We start from the raw sequence: 26,546 nt of genomic DNA, 5'->3' as shown, positions 1-26,546 counted from the left end.
CCGATCCAGACTTTCACATCGCTCGCTGAATTCTCAGCGACAAATCTGGCACCCTATTTTCATCCATTTTGGCGTTTTATCGCAATTCGTCAAAATTCATTCGTTCGTCGATTACGATTACTGTATAAATTTATCTATTTATTTATCTTTAAGATATACTCGAGTGAAACGTCACTAAAAGATAAATCTCTAAATTCATGACCAACTGACTAATAATCGGAGAACCAGATAACTTTACGAAGAAATAACGAGAAATTTCGTCGAAATACGGTTACCAGCTGGTTACGAACTACCTTCAGACCGTAATCCTTGCGACATAGGTCACATCGGTGTACGAAACACGCGAGAAGAAACCTACCGAGGAACGTGGAGTCGTTCCTCCTGAACAAACTCAAGCATCGTGATACGTCGCTCTCGAAAAGGTCAAGAATTGTAACTTGCTCGAATCGAGCACGTGAACGCATTGACTGGCAATTGAATCATTAATTGTAATTTGAAATAATTGTACGTAAAATAGATTTCAATAATGTTGCAATAACTTGGCGAGATGTGATTATCATTTATAGTTGGAAATGCAGAAGGAACTTTATTATTTTTGCAGTAGGAAGATAGACGAATTTGATATTATCGGTGAATTTTAATCAGGCACGATCTAATCACGCGTTACTTGTTAGAGGACCCTGTTTGCGTAAAAGTTTACGCAACTGTTTCTTGAAGTTATCGACCGAACTATATCGCGTTACGGTGTAAACAGGGAATCTGAATCGACGTTAATTAACCAAACGAGGTCAGCATTCTAATTTACCTGCTCGTGTAATGCGTAATTACAAGAACGAACCGTTGCATGGCAAACAATTTTGTGTAAACACTGATCTATCTTATCATCAGTGCAAAATTATTACCACTTGTTACTTTTTCTTTTATTCTATTTGTTATTTTATTGACATATGTGTGACATTTATATATACTGTATATAAAACATAATATACGTAACATTTTTGTCTTCGTTTCAACAATTCATTTATTTTTAGAAAATACACCTGAAGATTAATATATAGTCTATGTATACAATTAATTGTAATTAAAATATAATTAATATATCTATAAATGTTATATATATAATACATTATAAGAAAAATTTAAATTAATTGTTACCTTTGTTTTTATATGTAAATTTAATATTCAGTAAATAATATATTTTAATATTCAGCAAATGAATATTTCAATATTTTAGCAGATACTACGGAAATTCGTTTACTGTGCGACGGTTTAAACGGACATCGATGGTCAAAGTGTAATCTTGGCCACTGTTTATAAGGGAACAGGAGCTCATCGTTGATAGAGGACTGCCTTGAAAGGATCACTGGATCACTAGGAGGATCTATGATCCCGTCCAGTCGTCCGTGAATCGGGCATGTGTCGAAAACCACAGAAAAGTTCTGCTTAAGTTGCGGCGAAGGGGTTGAGATTGCAACTCGTGAGAACTGGCCTCGAAAAGTTGAGAAGAAACATCAGGGACGTTTGAGGACGGCTTTAAAACTTGATCATCTTTTTTCATCGATAGAACATGCAATTTTTCACTTCCTTGTTTATCTATACAGCGGACTTGTTATGCGACGAACGGCAATTTCGAAGTTTGGAATATTTAAAATATTGAAACGAGGGAAGAAACGGTAAGGGAAGAAGAGAAAGAAAGTTAAATATTCCAACGTTAAATAATACCACAACTAGGAATTCCAGAATTAAATATTGCGTAATTAAACACTTCAAGATTAAATTTTTCGTGATTAAATAGTTCCAAGATTAAATATGTTGGAATAAAAATATCCCGAAACCAGCAGATTTCTACACCAAATATTCCGAAATTAAAAATTCCAGAATTGTACAAGGCAAAAGAATAATACGCACCAACTTCTTCCTCGTCAGTGACACTTTACTTCTTCGATAATTCACCGCAGCTTTCGACAGCTTTAACTTCCACACAGACGCGTCTAGCGGGATCGCCGTTCACGTTTATGTCATTAGCAAGAAAACAATTAAGGTATCGTTTTTCATGTCAGGTGTTGATCATCGTAACGTGGTTTACTCACATGATCGACGCCGCGATGCTATAAAAGCTAGATCGTTCGATCGAACTAGCCACACTCGTAATCGAGACGTCCGTTTCGTGGCCGGTGGTGTCCAGCAGCATGAGCTTGCTCGTAAGTGTGATTTCGTCCAGGAAAAAGTTGTTTCGTTGTCGTCGTTGAGCGTTGATTGAGAAAAAAGAAATCGGAAAAAGATCGAACTAGTCACAGAAGTCGTAAAATTTAAACTTTTACGGCTACATTTAATTTTGTACAAAATCAAAATCAGATTTCATCCGTTAGAAAATCAATATCTTAAATGAAGTTTTAGTTACAAAGTGTTCGTCGAACTTCGCTTCCGATTGAGCTTAGATAAATCATTATTGGAAATTCTATCAAGATTCAACCGAAACTAATATCAGTAATAAATCTGGAATAATCTATATTAGAGCTTGAATCGTAATCTCAATTTGAGAGGAACCGATTTAAAATTTAATCGGAAAGATATTGTAATCTCAGTAAAAGGAGGAAATCTAGGGAACTATTTCGAGCTTATTAAATTAATCGAAAAACGTCAATCAACAATCGAAGTTATCTTCGTTTCACTTTCAAAAATTAAATTCCAAATTACTGTAAGATATCAAGTATTTTTATAAATTAAATTAAATCAATATTCCTTACCTTCTATCTATTTCCAAGCCAATCCTTCTTTAGTTTTCAATTCTAATCTTCGAATCTAATTTCCAATACTTTTGACGCACTGTGAGGTCCAATTGCGGGGAAAAATTGTACAGAATCCGATCGACTTTTTCAGATAATTCTGGCCGCATTAGTGGCGTCAACGATCGCCAAGACTTACGAACAGAGAGAGTACTATCAATACAGAGGTCCACCGGCGCCATTAACCAGCGATGGGATGGTGATGGACACGCCGGAAGTGGCCCATGCAAGAGCTGCCCATCTAGCGTTACACGCTGAAACGATAGCTAGATTAAGAAAAGCTCAGAACGATTACGAAACGTACGAGAACAACGAAATGTACATGCCTCGGATGATGGACCCCATGGAGGTTATTACGCAGAAACGACAAAGACAGAGGACGTTCGTGCCTTTGGAGAATGACGGACGCGCCATGGAAACCTGTAAGACTTGCAGTATACCCCAGGTAAATTAAAATTATTTGTTATCAAGTTTGAGAATTTAAAGAAACTAGAAATAACGAGCAGAAGAGATTTTCATCTAACATGCATCGCTGGAGAAATTTCAATTTCAGAATTTTAAACACCGAAAAATTACGAATAGAAGAATTTTTAATTTAATGCTGAATTTCGAATTATTCGTTTTGTTACGTTTATATATTACATATACCTTTAAAAAGTCCTAAAATTTCAATCTTTTCTCAAATGAAAAAGTCACAAAAACTCCTAGATTACTAATTATTAATTTCTACATACAAACCTTGCTCTGATTTTCAAGATGACAGAAGCAAAAATCCCGCATGTAGCAACGCATGCGAGAGCAGCCTCAAAGGCATCCGAATTTTATGAATTCGACGTCTTTGACGGACGAAAAAATTTGGTTTACCTTGCTCCTATCGGACTGACGTATAAACACACGCCAACGATAGGTTATCGGGGACCATTGGCGCCCCTGGGACCGGATGGCCGCGTGATAGACACACCGGAAGTAACGAGGGCACGCGAGGCTCATATGAAGGCGCATGCTCGCGCTGTGGCGCTTTCAACGCAAAACGATCTTTACTACTGACCAATAAAATAGGATCTCTCTTTGTTTATTCCGTGAGATTTGGGTAAACGGGCATGTACGATACGTTAAACGATTAACTTTGGTATTTTTGTTTAAAATTAAGAACGATGAAAAAATGCAATACTCCGTTCTTTGAAGAGTTGTAATATTTTGAAACCGAATTTTGACATTTCTGTTTCAAGCTAAGGACGATGAATATATTATAAAGTTATAGACATGTACTGTACTTGAGTGAAGAAAATTGCGCGTGTCACCCAGTTTTCTTCTCAAATCGTTCGACTTTCTGTCAAACTGTACGCATTCGTTCTACGAGAATCGCACAATGTAACTTTTCGCAGCAATGAGAGCACCGTTTGTATTGTACCTGATTTTTTACATTTAACATCGTTTTGGACTTTGATTTTCGTTTGTTCGGCAGTTTGACGACGAAAACAACCTACGCACTTTTTGTAAATAATGTTACCAATGCACACACTCAACCCTACATATACGTAATATTAATTAAAACGAATCATTTTATATGAAATAACGATTTCTTTTTATCTCACATTGCCATTGCTGCAATTCGAATTTTATTGCCATATGATTGTTACTAATGATTAACAATAGGTGATTTTAACAACGTCTAGATTCTAAGCCAATAGTAATAACTTATGATAGTCGTAGAAGGTTAAGATACTTATGTGAAATGAATTTTATGTTGATTAGAAAATCTCTCTCTTACCACCAAAGTGTATTCTGTATTTTTTATTATCTTTCCTGTGAAATAAAATATGAATATGGTTCTAATATTGTCTATTCTCCGTTTTTTTCTCCTTTCCTACTTCAAATTAGAATATATATTAACGTAGAACATAGAATAGGGAATATAATTAATTGATATCAAACTGACAACAACTTTTCTCCTCCAAAATCTACGGAATCCACGAGCGAATTAAAAAATTAAAGCACATCAGATATAATTCGCAATTTACCCAATTTTTTCGCGCAATAACACGCGTAAAACTGAATTTAAACAATGGGCTCCACCCGGTTTCATAAAGTTCACGGAACTCGATATCGTAATAATATATAACTGAATTCCGGTTAATGTCAGGGAACTCTTATCGTCTAGAATTTACATTACGCAAGATGCATACAGGTCAAGCTGGGAGCGCTCTTCCTTTCCATTTCTCATTGGACGACGCCTACCTGCTCGCTTATTTACCTACATTCGAGCATGAGTAATCCGGCACAGTATGGCGTGGGATGACAGAATAAGAGCACGGTGTGCCCACGCGACATATTCAAAAAAATTAGATTTCTTTTCTTATTATGAATTTTAAAAAGTAGACAGAGACAGAGAGACGTACGAGAGATGCGCATCGAACCTTTGAAACCTCGAACAATATACGAATATGTCTTTAAATTCCCTTTAAACTTTAGCGATATAATCACGCCACGGAGAGTTGCCTCGGTGAAAAATCTCAAGATGTTCCATGTAATACACGTACGCGTAATATGTTCACGAAAGAAAGATTCTTAAAACGTTTAAATACATTCGTGAGCCATTGCATTCCCTCGGTAATATCGAATACATGTGCACAATTTTTCACTGCTTGATCGATTAAAAACATTGCACCGTTCTAACAATCTCGCCAAACTATTTACTGTCACCTAAACTTAACTGGATGCCCAGTGACCCGTAGTTCACCACTATGTTTGCACACAATCTATTAAAAATCCATCCTTCCGAACAATCGTCTAATCTCCTGGCCAGCTACCTGGTCGGGGGAACAGGAAATCTCGACCTTCCACGCCCCAAACGTTCACTTCCTTATGCAGCCAACTCTCGATTTCAATATCCATCGTGTTTAAACAGTGAATTACGCGCGATCACTGCGATAACGATGCCGATCCAGATCTAGAAAACGAATCCACGAACGGTGTCTGCTACCGGTACACTTCGCCTTGCACTTATCCGGCAGACACCATGGAACCGGTTCTGTCCGTGACTCGGCTAACGTGTATCCTAGACGCTGGCACCAGCAAGGACGTGTTTGATCGAGCTTGACGAGGTATGCATTAGGATTTAGGGGCAGAAAAATTGCCACCGTGTTGTTCCTTAATGGGATTTATATCGATAGGGTCGTTGAGGTGCACCTGCGATCGTATGAAACGATAATAGGGTGCTAAGGTGAGAGTTGGAGGTGGATTTACGAGGTTGGCGCGAGTTTGGAGACGTTGGAGGGAATACGGTTGGTTTGTGAAAATGGAAATGAAAATTGGTTGGGTTTGCTATATGCGAATAGTCGATTTGAAGTTATCGTAACGGGAGAGCGTTCTTTTTATGCAATTTTATGGATTTAAAGTAAAATTGAGCTAAATTTACTTGGATTTGAGAATGTCGAATCTATTTTGCTTGGTCTCGCCGATTTCTACTTTCTGTTAAGTTTAGTTCAAACCTGGGACTTTGTCACGGAGAATTGAATTATTTCGTGAAAATCTTGAGTTAGCCTTGAGTGGTTTTGGTGCAGTTTAATGATTGTAAAATTCTCGGACTCGAACTCGTACTTGCTTTTATTTCAGATTTCAATTGCGGAGAATCTAATTTGGTTTGTGTAAGTTTGGGGATATCGAAGTGTACCTTGGTACTTTTACGAATTTAGGTTGAATTTGATTGGAACTTTTTTATTGATTCAATTAATTAACTAGAAAATAAATTACCCAAATGGAGTTTTACATTAAAGAAATAGCGAACACCAATAAAATATTTTAATTTTCTATCTAAGTCATATATCTTAGTTACTAAAAACTAGTAAATCGCTTTGCATCCTGGTTGCAGCACCCATAAGTTTGCCTTTAGTGCCCTGAATAAACTAATCGACACTGCGTCCTTTTCACGCCCGTGTACACGTGTTAGACTTCACTGTGCAATCAGATTTGCGTGTAGTCGCTCAAACTCTAACACGTTTTCACTGCCGTGTGTTCTGAGCCGAGCACGAATCAATCTGATTCGTGTCACGGGCATGTTAGTCGACCACACGTGCCTGTTCTCTGATTATATATTCGATTATGTCAGTGTCGTACAACTTTTAAACAGTTCTTAACCGTCTACCACCGTTTGACTATTTTATGAATAATTTTATGGCTACTTATTTCCCAATAACATACCACTGCATTCTGTAAATGTCTTTTTCTTTCAAAAGAATGAAATATTACATTTCGATCCTTGTTAATAATTTCAATTCCTCTTAGATTACTCTTATTTTAATCTTTAATCACCGTTTTAATAATTTGATCACTGTTTTATAATTTCATAACTGTTTTATTATTGAATGACCGTTTGCATAAATTGGTAACTCTCTTATAACTTAATAATTGTTTTTATAATTTATAGTCACAACTAGTTCAATTAATTTGACTTTCCAAGATATTCGAGAAATCGATTAATATACCAGAAAGTGAAACACAATTAAAAAATATAAGCATTTTGAAACGCAATAAAAATTTTCTTGCAATTAAGAAGAGCGACTTTTTAATCTTGCTTGTTTCAGCAAAACATTTCGCTGCATTTTATTCGTTTCATTCATGTTACAATCGTTTCTCCGTTATGTACACGCACGATAATTTACAAACGTATATGTATCGCTGTAATTATTTAAAAAAAAAAAGAGAGGGAAAACACGATAGCATTGAATAATATCTATGAATAGTTCACGTGCAAAGGTTAATTCTCACGCAAACGCAAACTTTCCTTGACTAACGAGTGCGAAAGCGATGAAGAGATCACCTTGAAGAGGAATGTGACAAGAGGACATTTTTATCTCGATAATATCTGTAACGGTACAGACCACCGTTATTTCATTTCCATTCGACGATAAACACACGTGTCGATTTCGCTTTCCGTGCACATTTGCATACATCGTTTCTCAAAGTTCGACAACAATTTTTCACTTGCATTTAACTGTATTAAAAGTGTACGAAACTTGTACGAAATTCTATTAAGCAAACTTATCGTCTCTGTAATATGATCTGATGAGTCGATAATTTCTAATCAGTAACGATACTAAAATTCGTTGAGGTCCGGGCGAAAAACAGACGATCAAGAGGTAGATGAAACACAGAATCACAGAAAAGGGAGAGAGCTAGAAGGAAGAGAGCTTAAAGATACGGAAGACGTTATAGAAAAATTCCGAGAGAAATATTTCGTTGATTGTCGAAGTGAAAACTCATTGGAGGTAGTTGAAATTCGACGACTCAAGGGGATTTTTTTCAAATTCTCTCGAATCATCGATAACAATGGACGAATGTGAATATTTTCTGTCAGCTTGATTCTTCTTCTGCGGCGATCAACGCCAGTTTAATAGTGATTCCAATTGTTGCCAGCATTCCAGGAGGGATTCCAGGGAGCACCCGCAGGATTCCATGACGGATTAGGAGCAGCTGGACCGGCTGGAGCTTTTTGAGCCTCCGCATTGTATAAGGAGAAGTGGACTGCCTTTGCTTGCTGCACTTCCGGTGTGTCTACCACGCGGCCGTCTGGTCCGAGAGGAGCTGGTGGTCCACTGGAAAATAAATTAATTTTCTTAATAATAATAGTACGTAGGACAAGACGATGTAACAAGGAACAAGAGTTGAATGAAACTTCAAACCAATTCCATATTTAAAATAACAGTCACGCTAGAATTTTATACTCGCTTAGTGCAAAGTAGAATATGTATTTGTTCGTACAATAAAGCAATACTATAATATTCTAACTAAAGTTTGATTTCTATAGAAAATTCCAATTTTCAAATGGCCAGAAACAAGAATATCTGAATTTTTTCACTGTCTTCCTACTTTCTCTTCCTAATAGTAGAGAATATATATATATTTTTATATATATATATGTATATATATAGAAAGAGAGAGAGAAATTCCTGTTCTATGAGACAATATGCAAAACCTGTAATGCGGAGCATAGCCTCCAGGTGCGTAGGAACCAGCAGGGCCGGGGTAAGGACCGGCAACACCAGGTCCCTTGGGTGCCCTCGCATTTGCATCAGCCAAAGCAGCTAAATGAGCTGCTTTCAATTGAGCAACTTCTGGAGTATCTACAACTCGTCCATCTGCTCCTAATGGGGCTGGAGCCGCGTGACCACCATAGGCTCCTCCGTACCACTGTGGCGCACAGTAGGCCACGTTCAAAATAATAGAAATCAGAATCTGAAAGAAAGCGAAATTCACTTATAGAATACATATATTTTTATTTTGACTTTTTACCCTGAGAAACATGTGCTATCTAAATTCCCTCTAACAAGAAACTGAAGCACGTACGCTTCAAAATAAATCTCCGAAAGAGAAGGAAAGGAAAGGAACGTCAAATTGCGTTAGAAAAGAAAGAATGAAACAAAATTCTCAAAAATATATCCGAGTCTACTTGAAAAAGCGTACAAAAAATAATCACTTTCCACGATGATTTCCACCAAAAACACACATACGCATTTTTCGAAAGAAAAATCCCTGTAAGAAACGAAATGCAGGTGTAAAATTTCAATCAAACAGACAAACCAAAAAGTGAATGCTCAAACCCATCGAAAAGCAATGCAAAAAACATTCGAGCCTTCCAAAGTCATTTGTACCAGAAATTCAACTAAAATTAAAGATAAAAAAATTACGTAATACTCACAATATATCGGAACATGTTGTCGAAGCTCAGCGCAGGTCGATCCAGCGACTATCGACAGAGCTTGTGATCCGCATTATGACTTCCACAATCTGCTATCGTCGAATTTATAGGGGTACAGGGCGTCGTCGCGTGCCCCACCCCATGCGCGACAACAGGGTATACAACCACACCCAGAAAAATGCTCTGCTTTAAACGTTGCCTTGCCCAGCTCTGTAACATTTACCAGCCATTAACAATGACATCGTGTGTCCCGTAACCTCGTCAGGAATAAAACTTGCCTCGACGCGACGCTATGCGCGAGACGTGGACACGCACGTCATCGCGGATGCAGTCACAACGTTCTCGATACATTTTCAATAAAGTGGCCACCAAATTCATGGAATATGTCATTTAAAAATTTATTAATTTCGTTGCTTACGATTGTTGTGTAGTTGAATTAATCTTGTTATTAGATCGACATATATATTTTTCCTTATTTTTATGGAAAAAAAGTTTAAAATGTTTGATGTAATAATCGAACAAATTACACGGCTGTATAACGTAGCGAGGATATCGATAAGCATCGTAGAATTTTTTCAATATCTTTGGAAGCTTGGGGAACAATGAAAAAAATGGTGATGAAAACTCTATTGAGTCTGACTGGAGACTTTGACGCCCGCACAAGCACGAAAGTTACGGCTACAAATGAATTGGAGACTCGAACGTCCGCATAGGAAGATACACGTCGAGAATCGTAGAGTATCATTTTCAAGCATTTACTTTGAATTTGCGAAGACATATCTAAAGAATTCCCGTCTCCAAGAAATTTGTTCTGCTGTTATTAAACTTTTCTTTTATCACGAATCGTATTCTGCACGATTCATAATTATTCCGAAAAGTACCAGGCATGTAAATATGAAACCGGAATTTTTGTATAGAAAATACACGTTTATTGTATGAAAATGATTAAAAATATTTTATTCGAAGTATTGCCCATCGCTAGCTATACATTTTTCCCACCTGTCTGGCAATTGGCGGATGCCACGCCAAAAAAACTGTCGATCTTTTGAGGCAAACCAGTCATCGAGCCATTTTCGTACATTTTCGTAAGAAGTGAAGTGCTGGTCAGAAAGTGCGTGTCCCATCGATTGGATTTCGTCAAGAAATGAACACTGTTTTTATCGTATAACTGATTCTACTAAGCAAAATTAATTTTGTACAATTATCTTAGCATTGCAATGTTCTGTAATATTTTGATTTCCTCGTGCTTTCTGTATCTTCTGTATCCACACGTAGTTTCTTAATATTTCACGGGAAATCGAAAAATCTGAAAGGTATTTCTATCCTAATTTCCAAAGAATGACAGAATGGGCAATTACAAAAACAGGTATAGTTTGCATAGGTACGTAACACGAGGCGACAACGTGTTTCAGAAGCATTTCACTCTCTATATCCTCCGAGCGATATTTCATCGTGTGCCCACAGCAAGTGGACGAAACGAATTCCATCGATCGTCGCCCATTCCGTGTTCACCCACCTCTTACGATCCCGCGTGTTGTCACGCGGCGTCACAACCGGTGCATTGGGTTCTTTACTCCAAGCTTTTTTCTCCCCTTCTTTCTTTCTTTTGAAATAACGAACCGAGTTGCGACAGTTGGTGCCGGTTCAAAGACCACCATCGCGCATTGTTCGCGTGCTGACCTGAGCGGAACTGCGCGAGCTTGTCGCCAACGCTTTGATAACGACAGACAAACGTGGTCGGGACGTGCCATGCCGAACACCAGTTTCTTACGCAGTATATAATTAAATCAAAATGAGAGAGAGGGAGAGAGAGAGCTTGTTATAAATTTAATTATTTCATAAAGGACAATAGACAACACCTGGTAATTGCTTATTATTGCAAGTGAAAACAAATTATACTGTTTTCTTAGATCATTGCAAAAAATGTTTCCATATACAAATTTTGATTAAAATCTGTTTTTACATTTTTATAATCCGATTCGCCTCGGTCTACCCTAATTAATAACATTTGCTTCACATTCTAAACGAAAGCAAATTATAATGTTACGTATCCGTGCGTTCTTTTTACAAATTATTTATGTTCGTCTATAAAACTGAGATTTTGAATGAAATGTGTATTTTATACGTGGGTAAATGTTTCAACAAGATCCGCTTCTGTTCTGAATCGTAGCAAAGCTTACCAAGTAATAATACGTAGTAATTCACGTATATTTTGATACGTACTTTTTATCTTATTGGCAACCTGTAAGTAACATTTAGCAAATACGTTATATTTGCAAATTACTCTTATTTCTAAGTTACTTTCATTTACAATATCATCTTATTTGTAAAATACATTTATGTATTTTATACAATTTTATTCGTGCCAAATTTGTATGAAACGATTGGCGAAAGAAGTGCAACGAAAGCGTAAAATTCAGCAGGATATCAAAGTATACAACGTATCATCCAGCGTCCACTGGGGCAAAAGATTTGGCAAATTTACGAATGGTCGAAGTCTTTAAGTTTAAGACACTTTGAAGACTCGTCGGATGAAGATAAGTCGGATGAAAGATACCAGCTGGCTGTAGCTCGCTGTAAACTGACTTTTATTTGTCTATTCCTGTTTTGCACTCTACAATAGTATATCTTTACGTTATCATATGCTGAATAAATTTGAGTTCTACCTAAGTACAGTAGGTATAGTTACTTCAAGAATCCATTTACAATACACACCAGATTGTTTTCATCTTCTATATATTACTCGTAAATTCGTGGACACTTGACTGAAACGACAAGGGTGCACAGATACCATCTACGAAACAATCTATTTTGGCATTGATTTATGATTTGTAAGTAAAGGAACAAATCTTTATCGAATCCGAGTAGATATCAATTTTTTTGTTTTAATATGAACGCAATAACCAGGAGCAAAATGCAAATTTCATAGAACATCAAGGTATAAAAGGGAAACAGGATTAGATAGAAAATACAATAACGATAAAATGTCCGTTAAATACTTGCAATCTTTAATGAAAATATTTCACCAACATAACAAAACATCCTCCTTGCGATGCACGATCTACATCTACCTTACAAAAGAACCCTCCCTTCCATTATATGATACACAACCCCTTTACGAGGTTAGAAAAATTGGACTATTATAAACAATTCCATCAACAGAACTCCGAAAAATGCACACCGACAACAGAGTGTAAATTAAAACCCAGAAATACCAATTAATCCACGACTTTGTCAAAAGAACGACATATTACAAATATTTGACAATTTTCCCTCTTTTTCAAATTTCTCCCATCCCTTGCTGTTTCTCCAAAAAATTTCAACGATTCTGTCATCAGTGGCGCCGAGTATAGCGACTCATTTCCCATTATCACCAATGCGATTGCGGATAAGGGTCAGCGTAAGCGAGGTGAGCGATCTTCGAAATTTGTTCAGCGTGAGCTGCCAAATGCGCAGCCTTGGCGTGCGCCACTTCCGGTGTGTCGATTACTCTTCCGTCGTGAGCCAAGGGCGCGGGCGGACCGTGGTAGATGTTCTGAGTCGCGGCTACGTAGTTGCCACTGTAGTCTTCGTATTTTCCATCGGAATAATCGCCGTAGCCGAGTGGAGCAGCTTTGGCAGCTTCGGCTGCGTGAGCTGCTAGGTGAGCTGCCTTGGCGTGAGCCACTTCCGGTGTGTCGACCACCCTTCCATCGTGAGCCAGGGGTGCTGGAGGACCGTGGTACGCTGCCCCGTAGGCTGTGTAGCCTGGAGTGGCGGACGCCGAGAGGACGAGACACGAGAAAGGAAGCTGAAACGAGAGAAAATATTTGAACATGGAAAGAAGGAAAGCGAAGAAACGTTAATATCAGAGCGATTCGATCATTTGAGAAGAAAATACGCTTCGCAATTGTAAATTTATGTTTGTTCCAAGTGTTGTTAGTCTTGGCCGATAGGATACGATTGCATCAATTTTAAGATTGCGACGAGGGACACGATAGTTTTGCGCGGAAAAATCAACTGAATCTGGTCGTCGTCTATCGAAACCAAACTTGATCTTAATATCTTCGCGAATTTCTCGAATTCGAACCGAACGCCATAGCTAGACTGCGGATGTGAATAAAAATGCACGTCTTTTACAGCAAGATCAAAGGAGTGAAACCGAAATAGCTTCATCCTCCAAGTATTGCAACGAACGAAATACTTTTATTTCCCCATAGATGCCTAAACATCCGCAGTCCACCAACGACGATACGATAGTGATCTACAAACTGTCTGCCGCTACTCGAAACTCTACGAAACGTGTAATGTTATGGTCGTTACTCACGAGGAGCCTCATGTTAGCCATGATCCACGACCTGATGCTTTTCTGCTGGTCGAACGGTCCGTGGTACACCTTATATAGTCGTGGAACAATACGGGCGCCCACTTAGAACAGCTAAACAAGCGGACACGCCGGTGTACGTGAAATATCCGCGCGCGCACACGCACGCGTTCCGCTTGATTTTCACATAATAATGGGTGGGGAGAGACATTTCTGTTTGGCAACGCGGGAAAAGAGAGTCGTGCGATCGATCGACAGCGAACCGATACAGAGATCGGCAGAAGAAATCAACAGCGATAGAAGAAATGGATGGGATAAGATTTGTTGCGTCAATTTCTCACCGGAGAGATCCATAGCGATCGAAAGAGAAATTAGGGTTGGTCTGTTGAGAATTTTGCCTGACTAGGGCTGGTTAAATTGAAAATTTATGTTGGCCAGGGTTGGTCGTATGGAAACTTTGCATCGGTCAGCATTGATGAAATCAAATGGAATTTTGTATTAATTGGGGTTGGTTCTCGCGATTTATACAGGGCTCGCTCGATGGAAAAATATGAAGAATCGAAGAACGACGGATTTGCTTGGATCTTGAGGCGAACGTTGCTTCATCGAATGGATTTTGGCTTTCTCGGGATATTTTAAGTAGTTGGTGTTGCATTTTCATAGTTTACAAAAAGGTGACTCGACGGAGAAGTACGAAAAATTGAAAAACGACCGATTTACTTGTGTTTTAGGGTAAGCTTTGCTTCGATAGTAACAATTTACGCGTAAATATAATTATCCACTTCCTTGCGCAATACAGAACCAATTAGTCCACTTTATCCATTTTGCATGGGACCAAATTTCTCTGTTTGCTAATTTTACGCGGTGCTTATGGTCAATAACGAATCGAGAGATCGTCGAACGTGGCGTTCGATGCAAATTCTGCGAGATTCCATCACGTATAGCTACGCCCGAGTTCTTAATAAGCCCTCGGGCAATTATACTTTGCGAAACGCAGAACAATGACACCCAGTGCTCGAACAATCATTTCTAACGAGCGTCCACAGCCTAATTGGGACAAGTTCATTACGATGGAATCATTTTCCACTGATTATACGTGGCCTGCTACCAATGAAAATGGCGCAAGCCATGGGACCTGACTGATCAGCGTGCAATTCAATTCTGATACGGACAAGTACAAGTACAAATATTCTTTCCGTTCTTATAATACAGTATAGGTTTGTGCAATAAATTATTGCTTTATTATTATGCTACAGTAGTTGTTATCAGCAATCGTTTTCGGCTGGCAATTTTTCTGTGCGAATGTTATCGCATAGTTTTTCTGTGTAAAAGATTTGTCAAATGATAAATTTCATTTAAATTTATTAAACACTCCAAAAAATTCCACACAATTTTATTTTCACTAATTATGGAATTAATGAAATAATACGCAAATTAACGTAAAAGAAAGAAAGATATAGGTAAATAAAAAACACAGATGAAAATGATATATAATTTATGTCTCGTAAAAATAGAATTGTCGCGAACGGCAGTCGTTGGTCGAAACGATCGTAGAAATATCGTTGTTGAGTAATTGATACCGAGATTCTGTGTAAACCAGATATTTCACGCACGATTGCCGGGGGACGAAAGAATTCGAGAAACCATGACGAAGAAATTTCCAACCAGCGACGCTTGCTTGAGTAATCGATATTGATACGCAACCGTGATTAACGTAATATTAATGATCTCGCGTCAATGTCAATAACTCGATTAAAACGAGGGCAGGAAGAGAATTGAGAGCGAGATTCTAACTCTGTAATTATTTGAGCTATTTTTCGTAGATTTTTCTGAATTTTCTTCCTTTATTTGTCTGTTTTAATATCTTTCGTTCATTTTTATAATTTAGAGAAACGTTCAAATACGATTTTTCCAAATATGTACATAATTCGACGACGAAATGTCTGCGTTGCAGTCACAGGTTAAAACCCCTCGAGAGATTAAGTTAAAATCCAGCTTTAACGAGATTATTCTATCAGCAGCACGCGGCACGCATTCGCCACTTAACGTGGATTATCCTAGTGGCTGTATCTGAACCTATCAATCATCGTAATCACGGTATTATTATATTCCATCAATAGAGTACAGCGATATGACAAGCCATAGGGGCGAGGATCAATAAACCATCAAGGGGAGCGGTTGTCTCTGTCTTTCGAAGCTCTATTGTAATTGAATCATTGGTTCGTGTTGATAAAATATATATTCATCGCGTTAACATTGATAAAATTCCCAGCGACGACGAATATTAGGTGGAATATCAATAGCACGGACACTAACGAAAATGGGAAATTTAGACTAGTTTCTCGAGTAACTAATTAAAATTTCTATTGAAATTCCCAATTTTTCTATATAAATCAATCTGACGAAATACCGAATATACCGATGTAATTCCCAAATATCCTGAAACGACGTTCCAATTTGATTCTTAAAAAGTTCAATCACCTGTCCATTTTTTATTCGCCTACAAAACCTCATCAGATCCAAGATACGCCTTTCTTCGACATTCTCTGACAACCGAATTCCTCGATTACCATTACGTAACGTCGCAAAAACTAAATAATTTCTTATTTGCTATTCGAAATAGACGCGGATACAAAAAAGATCATGACGCTTTTTTGAGTTTCTTGTCATGTCCGAATGCCAATCGAAACGAAGTTTAGTCCGTCTTTTATGACATGCGCTGCTGGATGCAGAGCAGCGTAAATAATCGAGTGAATGTCGATGCTCGATACGTGCAACAGGCATTCCCTGTCGACAACCGTCCCTGGCCTCGTCCAGGCAAATGTGTAGCGGGTTAGTGACACGCCTAATCGTCCCATAGTGTTCGAGAATGATCCTGTATCAGGAAGGAGGAAGTCACGTTCTCCCTCGGATTCCAACGAAGGCTTCGATAAATTCTTTCGCTGTTATCGCACATTGATTCGCGTCATTTGGCTACAGCTTGGATTTCGATGGCAGTTTGTTTTGAATTTTTCACGAGAACTTTACGCGCGTCTTAAAATTTGCGGTCACTTAATCGCAGCGGAAACTCGAGTATCGATTCGTTTTGAATTTTCTTGATTTTGGAGAATGATTTTCCTTACAAGTGGAGATATTGGAACATTTTGAACGTTTGATGGAAGGATTTTGCTACAGTACCCGCCAGTGAAATTTATCGCAACCACCAAATTTAATTGTTGGCAAATCTCCGAAGCAATGTACGATTTGCACGTGGCCTCGGTCGAATGACACCAAACCTGGCGCAACGTTCGCACAACGTGTATCGTTATTACGTTTACGCTTGCTTCCCGTTCTTCTTGGCTGAATCAGGCGCCACCGCCCACGCAACGAGCACAGCGTGCCAATTAATGGCACCACGACGAACGTTTAGCGAGACCCTTAGCTGGTTAGCGTGGATAGCCGCTGATTAAAAACAATGCCGCGTGACGAGATCCCCTGGAATCCCGTGGAAAGGGCTTTTGTTCAACGTATCTATCCATCTATGCATTACTGCGCCGCCCACGCCACATACTACGCGATCTACGCGATTTTCTCCGCATTTTCTGAACGCTGCGTCTTCCTTTCGTGCAGAATAGCGGTGAGTGTTTAAAATGCTTAAAATTATTTATTAATTGGAATATTTTCTGCATGTTCGATACTTGGAGTATTCATTTTTATTATGACATTTGGTTACGTCACAGTCAAATAGTTTTTGCGAACAATAGCGGTTTTCATTTTCTTGGAATTTATCGTATCGTGCTATCTGCGTTGGAAGTGCAGACGGAAGTTTTGTATTGATCGGTACGAATTATACCAAAGTGAACAATGGTGTCTGTTGCAAGATACGAAGTAGAAGACTTTTATTCAAAATTTCACAAAAGAGGCCTAAATTTCATCCGCCTGAAACAGTGTTAAAACGAAACATTACAACAATACCTGAGACGCATGTCGCTAAAACAAATTTAAAATTACTTAAATAGTTTTGTAACAATCGATAGTTTAGTTGCTATCGGAGAGCTATGATCGAAAAAAAAAAAAAAAAACGGAACTTTATATGCGTGATCGAAAGCGTACGTGCGTGACCATAGAAAAATGTCTATTATGCAAAACAGAATTGTTTGGCTATGAAATTCACGCGAATCGCGCAATCACTTTTTCAATACGACGTCGTTGCACGGATTGATTTTTTGCTGATTTCGTTGTCTCGTGTCTCGTATGTTTCTTGCGTTTTTTTAGTTCTGTAGGGTGCAGTTTTTCAGACTAGATCGATCGCAGCAAATTTATGTAACTTTGGATGGGTTTATGTAAGAATATCTTATACATCGATGCTAGTTTTCTAGAGATCTTATTTTATATCTCAAGCCTGTATTTTAAAAATTCTATCGGACGTTTTAGTTTTGTTCGACGTTGGGTTTTATATTCTATCGTTCGATATTCGATATTGGACGTTGAATTTGGAAACATTACGTCATTGAAAAAGTTACCATTTTCAATATCAAGCATCGAGAATATTCGAGCATCGCAAATATTAAATTCGTTAAATCATTAACCGCAATTACTAAGAAAAGTTATATTGGCTAGTACTAAATTTGAGCAATAAAATCTTCCAAAATTCAATTTCTTCTTTCACACGCTCCTTAATGCTACACAAAACGCCAAGCAAATTTTCAATAACTTCATTACGCTAGAATCAGTGAGAGAAACAGAGATACGACTTCGAAAGCAAACCAATATTTTACACATGTCTTTTTTACGATCTTTCCACTTTTCTCTTTTTTTCTTTTATTTTATTGGTAAGAAAGGTTTCATTCCAATCACGTACGATTGTTTATTCCGAGGACGCGGGACGACCTTCGTCTTGATCAACGTATCAGTTACCTTTCCTACTCCTTCTGCTTTTATCCCTTCTTCCCATTTAATTGCATTTCGTCCCTGTTCTTTCCCTGAATCCGTGGCTTACATACATATCAAGGTTGTACTCTTGTTTCTCGGAATAATAATTGAGATATTGATTCGATTACGACATCGCACGCGATCTTCCATTATTTACATTTTCCCGCCCATTTTCGATCGAAAATTTGTATCTCTCGATTATCGACTATTATCTGTATTATTATAGTTATCGTGGGAAAGAATGCGAATATGAGAGCAGTTAAAGGAACGATCGTTGATTTGTTTCAGCATAATGTACGGATTACATCTTACGAAGTGTTACGCGAAGGTGTGAAAATTTACGACGCTGACTGAAATATAATAGAACATTAAATTTCGGAAATTGGAAAAGCTGGGACAATTGAGAAAATTTGAAAAATCGCACGAAACTTGGATTTGTCGATAAAATTAGTATTCCGTGAATATACATACAATGGATCGATACTCTAAAATCGACATCCTAAAATAACGATTCTCCAATTTTTTGTACGAGAGATTGTACAATTAGACTATAGAATATAATAGTTCTAGAAAGTTCTTTAAAGTGGTGACTCAAAAATTTGTTTACGAAGGCAAACTTTTTTAATTCTACATATGCAAATACTTTCTTTTAAAGAAGTATCGAATCGATCAATTTAATGTTCGAAGTATCGAAACATTTGTCAGATATGAAATATTCTCAAATTAAAGAATGAAATATTCATTTTCTTAAAGTGAAATGTAACTTAATTATTTGTATCCTTCAGTGATTTTTACTTAAAGCGTATTACCTTGGTAAATGCTTAAACTACTGTCACCTACCCATGAATTCTCAATTAGCCCTTCAACGACTCACTTTACAACTTTCTTAATAGCTATATTTAGTGACTTATAAATAACAAAAGAATCATATCTTACCCTCGACTCGTATTGAAAACACCGTACTAAATAGTTTATAAATCAATTTATGCTTTATAACCCATGGAATTGATAAAATCGATCATTTAAAACGTACAGCAGCGAACAAGCTGTAAAAGTAAAGATAAAGTATAAGGTATAAATTCTCCAATTATCTCTTTTCACTCGCAAAATACGCAAAAGATAATTTTACTTAAGTAGAATACTTAATACCACGCGAGAATTTTATCGAAATTTTCCACGTAAATGAGAGTACTCTAAATATTCTATTAAGTATTCTAGTGGCTACAATACTTACGCGTAATATTTGAAATACTTTACTTATATCGATTAATAATACAAGTACAAGAAATAGAGTAACTATTACTCACCCCCTATAAAATCAAAAGCACTACTTTGTGTATTTCGCGATCGAATGAAAAATTACCTTTTTTTTAAAACGTTCAAAGATACAGGAAAATCCATTCAGAGTAAAAATATTTAATTGTACTTGACAAGTAACATAACAAATACCAAACCTCCTACGAATCGTCACAAATTTAACCACATCACACACCCAGTGAAAAATCAAATTTGGAGATGTACAAATATATATATAGAATTTCCTGTTTAAGTTCTATTTTTCTAATTATATTGGGAAACTACGTTATGAATTTGCACGAGGATTCGCCGTCTAATAATATAAATTATCGCTATTCGCCCAAGATATCAGTTTCTTGGGACAACGAACGTACCATTTATAAGAAAAGAGAATGGTTGGCAATTTTTGTCGGACTCCAAGGAGTAAGTTCACCAGTTGCACCTGACCTCGACAGATCCTTTTGAAAGACGAGCAGACAAGAGACGGACAGACCAGAGAGTAATGTCAATGTCACCACTTTAGGTGTACCAATTGCTTCCCAGGGTGTGGTCCCCTCCTACGGGTCGACGACTCCCTACCAGATTCACCTATATAAAAGGAGACACCGTGGCTCGACAGGGCAGCACATCACCGTTGATACTTTAGGGCGAGTACTGGTTGGAAAATTCACATTCTATCTGCCAGCAGCGCTTTTCCACGTGACTAACCATGAGAACGATAGTGAGTATGGATATCCAGGGATTTTCCTTTTTGTCGTGGCAGTATGATTGGTGAGGATGTTTTCAAAGGATATTGCACAAGTGGTAGTTCAGATTAGGGCACTGTGAGCAGAAAATAGTTCGTTAAATAATTCTTGAATTTACGTCAATTTAAAATTGGTTAATTAGGGCAAGATTGATCGGTCAAGTATCGTGTACGTGTTTGATTTTGACTATCGTAGAAATGAATAGCTCTTTGTAGGTTTAGAAATCTTTCTTTGTAAAATTCGATAGCTTGTATAGATCTAGAAATCGATCGTTATTAACTTTGGAACGTTGATCGTTAAAATATTATTAAAATATAATGATTATTTATCTGTTATTAGATAATTAGAAACGAGACCGTTTTCTTACTATTATTAACGATAATTTAGGTACACGCAATTTTTCTCAATTAAATTAAACGAATAGAGAAATTAAATTGCTATTGCTGCAAAATTACAATTATTACTAGAAAAATCGGTACACTGAATATTAATTACTATAAAAAGTTGTTACGTATTAAATAATTAGTTTTTTGACCATGAAAATCGAAAAAAAAAAGGAATCTGCAATCGTTACTTATTAATAACTAACCGAGTTTTTCCGTGTCACTAGGTTTCTTCGTCATTGACATACTAACATCCCACGTTCTAACAGGAGCCTCTTTATATGAACAGTTGCAATTCGTATGCCTGCTCAGTCGTCAAACCAACCATAAAAAAGTTCTTTCCACGCTTCATCACACTTTTCCATTAACTTGTTTCTTTAACGCCTCTTACCTAATTATCTTCACTATGCTTCAAACTATTAAACGCTAAATCACATCCCACCGAATTAATTCAACTACAAGGAACCTTCTTTGCTGCTCGTTATTCTATTTCTAATTATGCTTGGAGTTTTTGAAAAATACACGTTGCCTCACACGCAAAGACACGCTTCACTGAATTCATTTTCCACCATAACTCCATTTCCATCAACCTTGCTCTTTCAAACTCTGACCTAATTAATATTAAACTACGGTTACAATTATAAAAATTGCAGTTAACAAACTAAAATTTGTATCTTCTTCGGTTAACAGAATAAAATGTCAAAGTACTTTTTCAAATTGCAGATCATCTTCGCTACAATCTGCACCCTGGCCATCGCAGAGCCCGGATACGTGGCTCCAGTGATACCTTACAGCTACCTCAGAGTGCCATTAGCCTACGACGGCCACGTTTTGGACACGCCGGAAGTGGCACAGGCGAAAGCAGCGCACCTCGCGACTCAGGCGTACGAGGCGGCCAGGAACACACTCAGCTATGCTCACGTGCCGGCTCTGTTACGTATTTATGCACCTGCACCTGGTGCGCCCATAGGCGCCGATGGTCGTGTCGTCGATACACCTGAGGTCGCGCAGGCGAAAGCTGCTCACTTGACTGCTCACGCATTGGTAATTACGAGCAATTAGTTTTTTTAAATCTGAAAAATCAACGACTCAGTCTTTTTGGTATTAATGGAGAAGAAAGTCCTTGGAAAAGTTCAAGGATCTGTACTTAAAAGTTTTCTTTCCTCTTCTTTAGAAATATTTTAAATTTGCAAAGGAATTTTTAAACACTCGTGAGAATAAGAGCAGAATCTTACATTGTTTTTTTTTTTTTTTTTACAAATATATTCCCTTCATTTACTAATAAAGTAAATGTTTCGTTTCAAGCCGAAAAATGTATAGTATTATTAATATTTGACTTTCCATCATTTTTTTATGTTGAAGGAGGCTGCGAAGAATCTAGGACTCTATCCATACGGTGCCCTGGCTTACGCCTCAACACCTTATGCTTATGGATTTGGATATGGTGCTCCCCTTGGTCCTGATGGTAGAGTAGTGGACACTCCGGAAGTTGTTCGAGCGAAGGTAGCTCATTTTGCAGCACACGCTGATGCGGCCGCAAAAACTGTTGAAAATCTCTGATTGCCACTGAGAGGAATATTTGGAAAGGATAACGACGCAACTCTAAAATAATTTTTTTCAATTTATTCAATATTTGGACTATTTGAATATGAAATGGACGAATAATTCTGTAAAATGATCGACTGTCTTTGTTCTGGATTTTTTTTACTAAATACCGTAAAAATTGCAACTGAATGTTATATGTGTGAAATAAGGCAGCGAAAGTATCGTGCTATCTTTGTATGACCTAATACGATGGATTCGCATAATAAATAATCTGTTTACGAATTATTATTTATTTTTGTGCATTGTCTTCGCCCTTAAAATACTTTGGACCTGTTTTAAGTACACGAAACGTTATATAAAATACGGAATTTACGTTCGATCAATTGAAATCCTAAAATGTAATTGTTCCTAATTGAATTTATTATCAGATAGCTCAAGAGCTTTGCGTGCCATCGTTATCGCTCCTTCTCTGGTTAGATGGCCACCGATGAATCGTTTTGAATGAACAAAAATAACATCTTTGATTCCAGAGACGCTTGCAAGCTCCTCATTGCGCAAACCTCCCCAAGGTTTTGGCAAAAACAGCCTACAAAACAATATAATGTACGTTAAAAGCTTCAAAAATAATCCAGTTGTCGTTTGAATAAATACCTGCACACAAAACTGTTAGGTCTTATAGGTATGCCTCGAACCCTATAGCTATCACTACTTCCAAAAATTACAAATTTTAACGGTGGCTGTACATTTTGTTCTCTTTCTATCTCATAAAGATGCTGAGTCCATGGTACAAATTGCAATAATTCTACAATTTCGCCACTAGGGTCAACCTGCAGATATTTATCATAGCTTTTCTTTGAACATGTCTTTAAATTGTATAACAGAAAGGCTTGGTAGGATATATTTTTATGTTAACATATAAGAGAGAAAGGAATCTTCTCTTGCATAATATCGCAGTAAGGAAATGCCTATGATACATTTTTATACAACTAACAATGGCCATGTATTCTAATGCTTGAACTCTATTCAAACAGAATGTTATTCTATTCAAATCTATGCAAATGTCACCTCGAAGATGCACAATGATTTGTTACAATATCTCTAATAGTGCAATTATTAATTACAAAGTGGTAAACACTGATAAACTGTAAAGTCCTTGTTTTATTCACCTCAAAGCGTTTGTCAATAGCTTCCTGCACAATGGACCTAGCAGGCAACCAAACATTTGCGACATAATTAATACGTTGCACTAATTCATGACCGGTTAATTCAACTGCCTTCAAAAATTGACTATCAACATTAATATCCTTGCTATTCCATGCAGGATTTAAGAATGTCACACGGGATGATAAGTCTGTACTGATATGATATCTAAAATGGACAACACACTGTAAGTAATTTAATATAATGATATCTTAACTGTGCAACAATAGTATTGGACACTTACACAGGTTCCTCGTTGAACATGGGAACTCCATTATCTATACCATCAACTTCCTTAACAAATGTATCATAAACATATTTAAAAATCAATTCTACGTCGCTTTCATTTGCTTGTGGAATCAAATGCTTGATAATCTCATGGCCAAAATGGCAATAAATCAAACCAGCGCTACTCAGTTTTATCGTCGAATCGTAACCTGGCTTCTTTATTACTGTGCTTATTGACTCGTTGAAATCTCTGACTCATAAATTAAAGGAATGAACTCTATGTTATTAGCTTTATACCAAAATGATTAAAAAACAGGTCATACCTCATATGATGATCGTAACGATGCTTGGAAGGATTATACACTCCACCAACATCGACCACAATATCACATGTATCTAAAATATTCATATCGCGTGATCTACAAGTACATTCGATACTCTATGTTAATTCTCTCCTTTATGCATACTTCCTGCATACTTCTCATTCGTAATAACATTCTCATTTCAAATTGCCCCATATAACTCCATAAGAAAATCTGATTACACTAAATAGCTCTATATCTTACCTCACTATAACTGCATCTTTATATCTGGGCAGCGTCTTCAACATGAAGCAAGCAAGAGTTTCGTCACAATGAAAAGTGCCATCGTGTGTTCCGATTTTCACGTTTTTAGCCATTGTCACGAATTTCTGCGATGTCGTTCGCGTATAGGTTATATTACCTGGTGGAACAGATAGCTTCGTAAAGAGTCGCGGAATTATTCCAGAGATATACTTAATCATATCCAAGCACTAATCACGTCAGTAATTAAATTATATTCTCACCGTGACGTAAACAATGCTCGTGATACACAAAAGAATCCTATTTCTTTAATTTCGCACGTGTACAACCGATTAAAAATTGATAATCAATTAAAAGGACAATACTGTGTATCAGCCAATCAGAGGCTACGTGCGTTACGCTTGACCAATCAGAAGCTACACACGCTACGCTTGCGTACGCACGTGTTTACAATAATAAGACATTTAAAATTACATACTCCATGCGAATGATACGTGTGCTTTATTGTTATTAGTATTCGGATACACATTATTTATATATTTATTTGAGAAAAAATGTGTATTATTACGTGGAAAAAATATTTTCTGTAGAATTAGATATTTTACTAAATAAATATTGATATTTATAGTATTATAATATTGATAATATAAATATTATTCAAATAAATATGTTCATTACATACTTATTAGAACAAAGGTGTAATCTGGTATTTTAATGGATTCAAAGAAATTGCGAAAGGTATTTATTGATATTTCACTAGCAGATTGGAAAATAAATATATCTCCCTTGGTGACATGGTATATGAAAACAGATAATTTCTCACGTGTTTTATTATTTTAAGCTACAGTAATATTACGATATCGTGGTTTGAGAGATGACTATATTTACAATCGTTATTTAATTATACGAAATTACACATTTCATCAAATTCAATTATTTCGGGCTACCTCCTCCATCATTGAATAATCGACATATTTAGGAACGAAGATTAGATTAATCGTGCTGCGATCAATACTAAATAAAGATGGAAAAAAATCTTGTTGCCACTCTCGATATGAGAACATCAAAGGGAAGAGAAAAGAAAACAATTAACTAAACGTTCTAAATCGATACAAATAAATAAAGAATAAAAAACTTATCGTGCAGATGGACGAACAAGAGATTGCACGTAGTACACAATTATTATTAACACAGTATAGGGCTTCTTACATCGATAACGTGTTACTCTACAGAGGGACACAGGATATTTACAGAAACCATCGAATGTACACGCTTTGAAACCATATTTTAAACGTTCTACACACTTATCGGTCGCGATTACCTATCTAAAAAATCGCTAAAACTGTAACGGGATAAATTCACATGTAAAAATATATATATTTATGATATACATATGTGTATGCGGAGTCTATTTATACATTTATTTGTAGACTGTGGATATTTACGCAAATTCATCATTTTTATGAACCAAAAGAATAGCTCGTGAATGTATTCGATGAGTTATAAAAACCTTTTACGAATATATTGTATGTGTGATACAAAATATTTCGAAATTTCGTTATATTGGATTACATTGGAGAAGTTTGAAACAGGACTGGAAATGTACATAGAATGTACATGATATTTAATATTTAAATGAAAGTATTTAAACGGTTGATTATTCGTATATTTCTGTATCTTTAAATGTCGAATAAATGCATAAAAATCCTCAGTCTATTTACTAGTATTAGGAATTTCGGTTCGAGGGACCGTATTTCTGCTAAGGAGAACGAAAATCGATGGATCTACAGATTTAAATAAATTCGCAAAAACACGTCGATCTTTTTAAGAAATTATTTTATCGACACGACGATTCGAGTATTTCTCAAAATTCTTTTCTTTATTTGTT

At 36.9% G+C, this 26,546-nt stretch overlaps 4 protein-coding genes across 8 annotated transcripts; 2 read left to right on the top strand and 2 right to left on the bottom strand.

Annotated features, from left to right (window-relative positions):
• The first annotated feature begins 2,119 nt into the window (after window positions 1–2,119).
• On the top strand, window positions 2,120–4,607 carry LOC117214279. Its single transcript, XM_033460254.1, has 3 exons — window positions 2,120–2,201; window positions 2,881–3,231; window positions 3,543–4,607. The coding sequence occupies exons 1-3, from the start codon at window positions 2,190–2,192 to the stop codon at window positions 3,831–3,833; spliced, it is 654 nt and encodes a 217-aa protein (XP_033316145.1). The 5' UTR covers window positions 2,120–2,189; the 3' UTR covers window positions 3,834–4,607.
• A 2,726-nt stretch (window positions 4,608–7,333) lies between these two features.
• LOC117214339 (pupal cuticle protein-like) lies at window positions 7,334–13,862 on the bottom strand. The gene is made up of 6 exons (XM_033460351.1): window positions 13,790–13,862; window positions 12,858–13,273; window positions 10,472–10,634; window positions 9,484–9,531; window positions 8,761–9,020; window positions 7,334–8,380 (listed from the first exon to the last, which is right to left on the bottom strand). Exons 1-6 carry the CDS (start codon window positions 13,808–13,810, stop codon window positions 8,176–8,178), a joined length of 1,113 nt encoding a protein of 370 aa, XP_033316242.1. The 5' UTR covers window positions 13,811–13,862; the 3' UTR covers window positions 7,334–8,175.
• Window positions 13,863–17,106: 3,244 nt separating this feature from the next.
• On the top strand, window positions 17,107–22,715 carry LOC117214281 (cuticle protein 18.7-like). 3 transcript variants are annotated; one of them, XM_033460257.1, is made up of 4 exons: window positions 17,107–17,402; window positions 20,517–20,714; window positions 21,846–22,166; window positions 22,485–22,715. In XM_033460257.1, exons 2-4 carry the CDS (start codon window positions 20,703–20,705, stop codon window positions 22,680–22,682), a joined length of 531 nt encoding a protein of 176 aa, XP_033316148.1. In that variant the 5' UTR covers window positions 17,107–17,402; window positions 20,517–20,702; the 3' UTR covers window positions 22,683–22,715. The 3 variants fall into 3 exon arrangements, with proteins under 3 accessions (XP_033316148.1, XP_033316150.1, XP_033316147.1); XM_033460259.1 differs by lacking the exon at window positions 17,107–17,402 and having other exon boundaries at window positions 20,479–20,714; XM_033460256.1 differs by lacking the exons at window positions 17,107–17,402; window positions 20,517–20,714 and having other exon boundaries at window positions 21,237–22,166.
• A 24-nt stretch (window positions 22,716–22,739) lies between these two features.
• LOC117214277 (UPF0160 protein MYG1, mitochondrial) lies at window positions 22,740–25,006 on the bottom strand. 3 transcript variants are annotated; one of them, XM_033460252.1, is made up of 7 exons: window positions 24,922–25,006; window positions 24,662–24,834; window positions 24,419–24,514; window positions 24,112–24,345; window positions 23,834–24,035; window positions 23,319–23,494; window positions 22,740–23,253 (listed from the first exon to the last, which is right to left on the bottom strand). In XM_033460252.1, the coding sequence occupies exons 2-7, from the start codon at window positions 24,772–24,774 to the stop codon at window positions 23,076–23,078; spliced, it is 999 nt and encodes a 332-aa protein (XP_033316143.1). In that variant the 5' UTR covers window positions 24,775–24,834; window positions 24,922–25,006; the 3' UTR covers window positions 22,740–23,075. The 3 variants fall into 3 exon arrangements, with proteins under 3 accessions (XP_033316143.1, XP_033316142.1, XP_033316141.1); XM_033460251.1 differs by having other exon boundaries at window positions 24,662–24,818; XM_033460250.1 differs by lacking the exon at window positions 24,922–25,006 and having other exon boundaries at window positions 24,662–24,915.
• Between the last annotated feature and the right edge of the window lie 1,540 nt (window positions 25,007–26,546).

The sequence above is a fragment of the Bombus bifarius genome, unplaced genomic scaffold (assembly GCF_011952205.1).
Source record: "Bombus bifarius isolate JDL3187 unplaced genomic scaffold, Bbif_JDL3187 scf7180000009200, whole genome shotgun sequence".
NCBI classification, from domain to species: Eukaryota; Metazoa; Arthropoda; class Insecta; order Hymenoptera; family Apidae; genus Bombus; species Bombus bifarius.
The sequence above is the reverse complement of the archived record's forward strand: the minus strand, read 5'-3'. Positions and strand labels throughout refer to the sequence as shown.

What these genes read in the sequence shown, in the direction of transcription:
- LOC117214279 (XM_033460254.1), top strand. An exon ending in AGACTTGCAGTATACCCCAG is followed by an intron (nt 3,232 to 3,542) that starts GTAAATTAAAAT and finishes CTGATTTTCAAG; the next exon opens with ATGACAGAAGCAAAAATCCC.
- LOC117214339 (XM_033460351.1), bottom strand. Translation starts at nt 13,810, where the DNA reads ATGGCTAACATGAGGCTCCTC. An exon ending in GCCAGACAGGTGGGAAAAAT is followed by an intron (nt 9,532 to 10,471) that starts GTATAGCTAGCG and finishes CTCTGTCGATAG; the next exon opens with TCGCTGGATCGACCTGCGCT. An exon ending in GGCTATGCTCCGCATTACAG is followed by an intron (nt 8,381 to 8,760) that starts GTTTTGCATATT and finishes TTTATTTTCCAG; the next exon opens with TGGACCACCAGCTCCTCTCG.
- LOC117214281 (XM_033460256.1), top strand. Translation starts at nt 21,819, where the DNA reads ATGTCAAAGTACTTTTTCAAATTGCAGATCATCTTCGCTACAATCTGC. An exon ending in ACTTGACTGCTCACGCATTG is followed by an intron (nt 22,167 to 22,484) that starts GTAATTACGAGC and finishes TTTATGTTGAAG; the next exon opens with GAGGCTGCGAAGAATCTAGG.
- LOC117214277 (XM_033460250.1), bottom strand. Translation starts at nt 24,879, where the DNA reads ATGATTAAGTATATCTCTGGAATAATTCCGCGACTCTTTACGAAGCTA. An exon ending in AAAGATGCAGTTATAGTGAG is followed by an intron (nt 24,515 to 24,661) that starts GTAAGATATAGA and finishes ATGTACTTGTAG; the next exon opens with ATCACGCGATATGAATATTT. An exon ending in ATGTTCAACGAGGAACCTGT is followed by an intron (nt 24,036 to 24,111) that starts GTAAGTGTCCAA and finishes TGTCCATTTTAG; the next exon opens with ATATCATATCAGTACAGACT.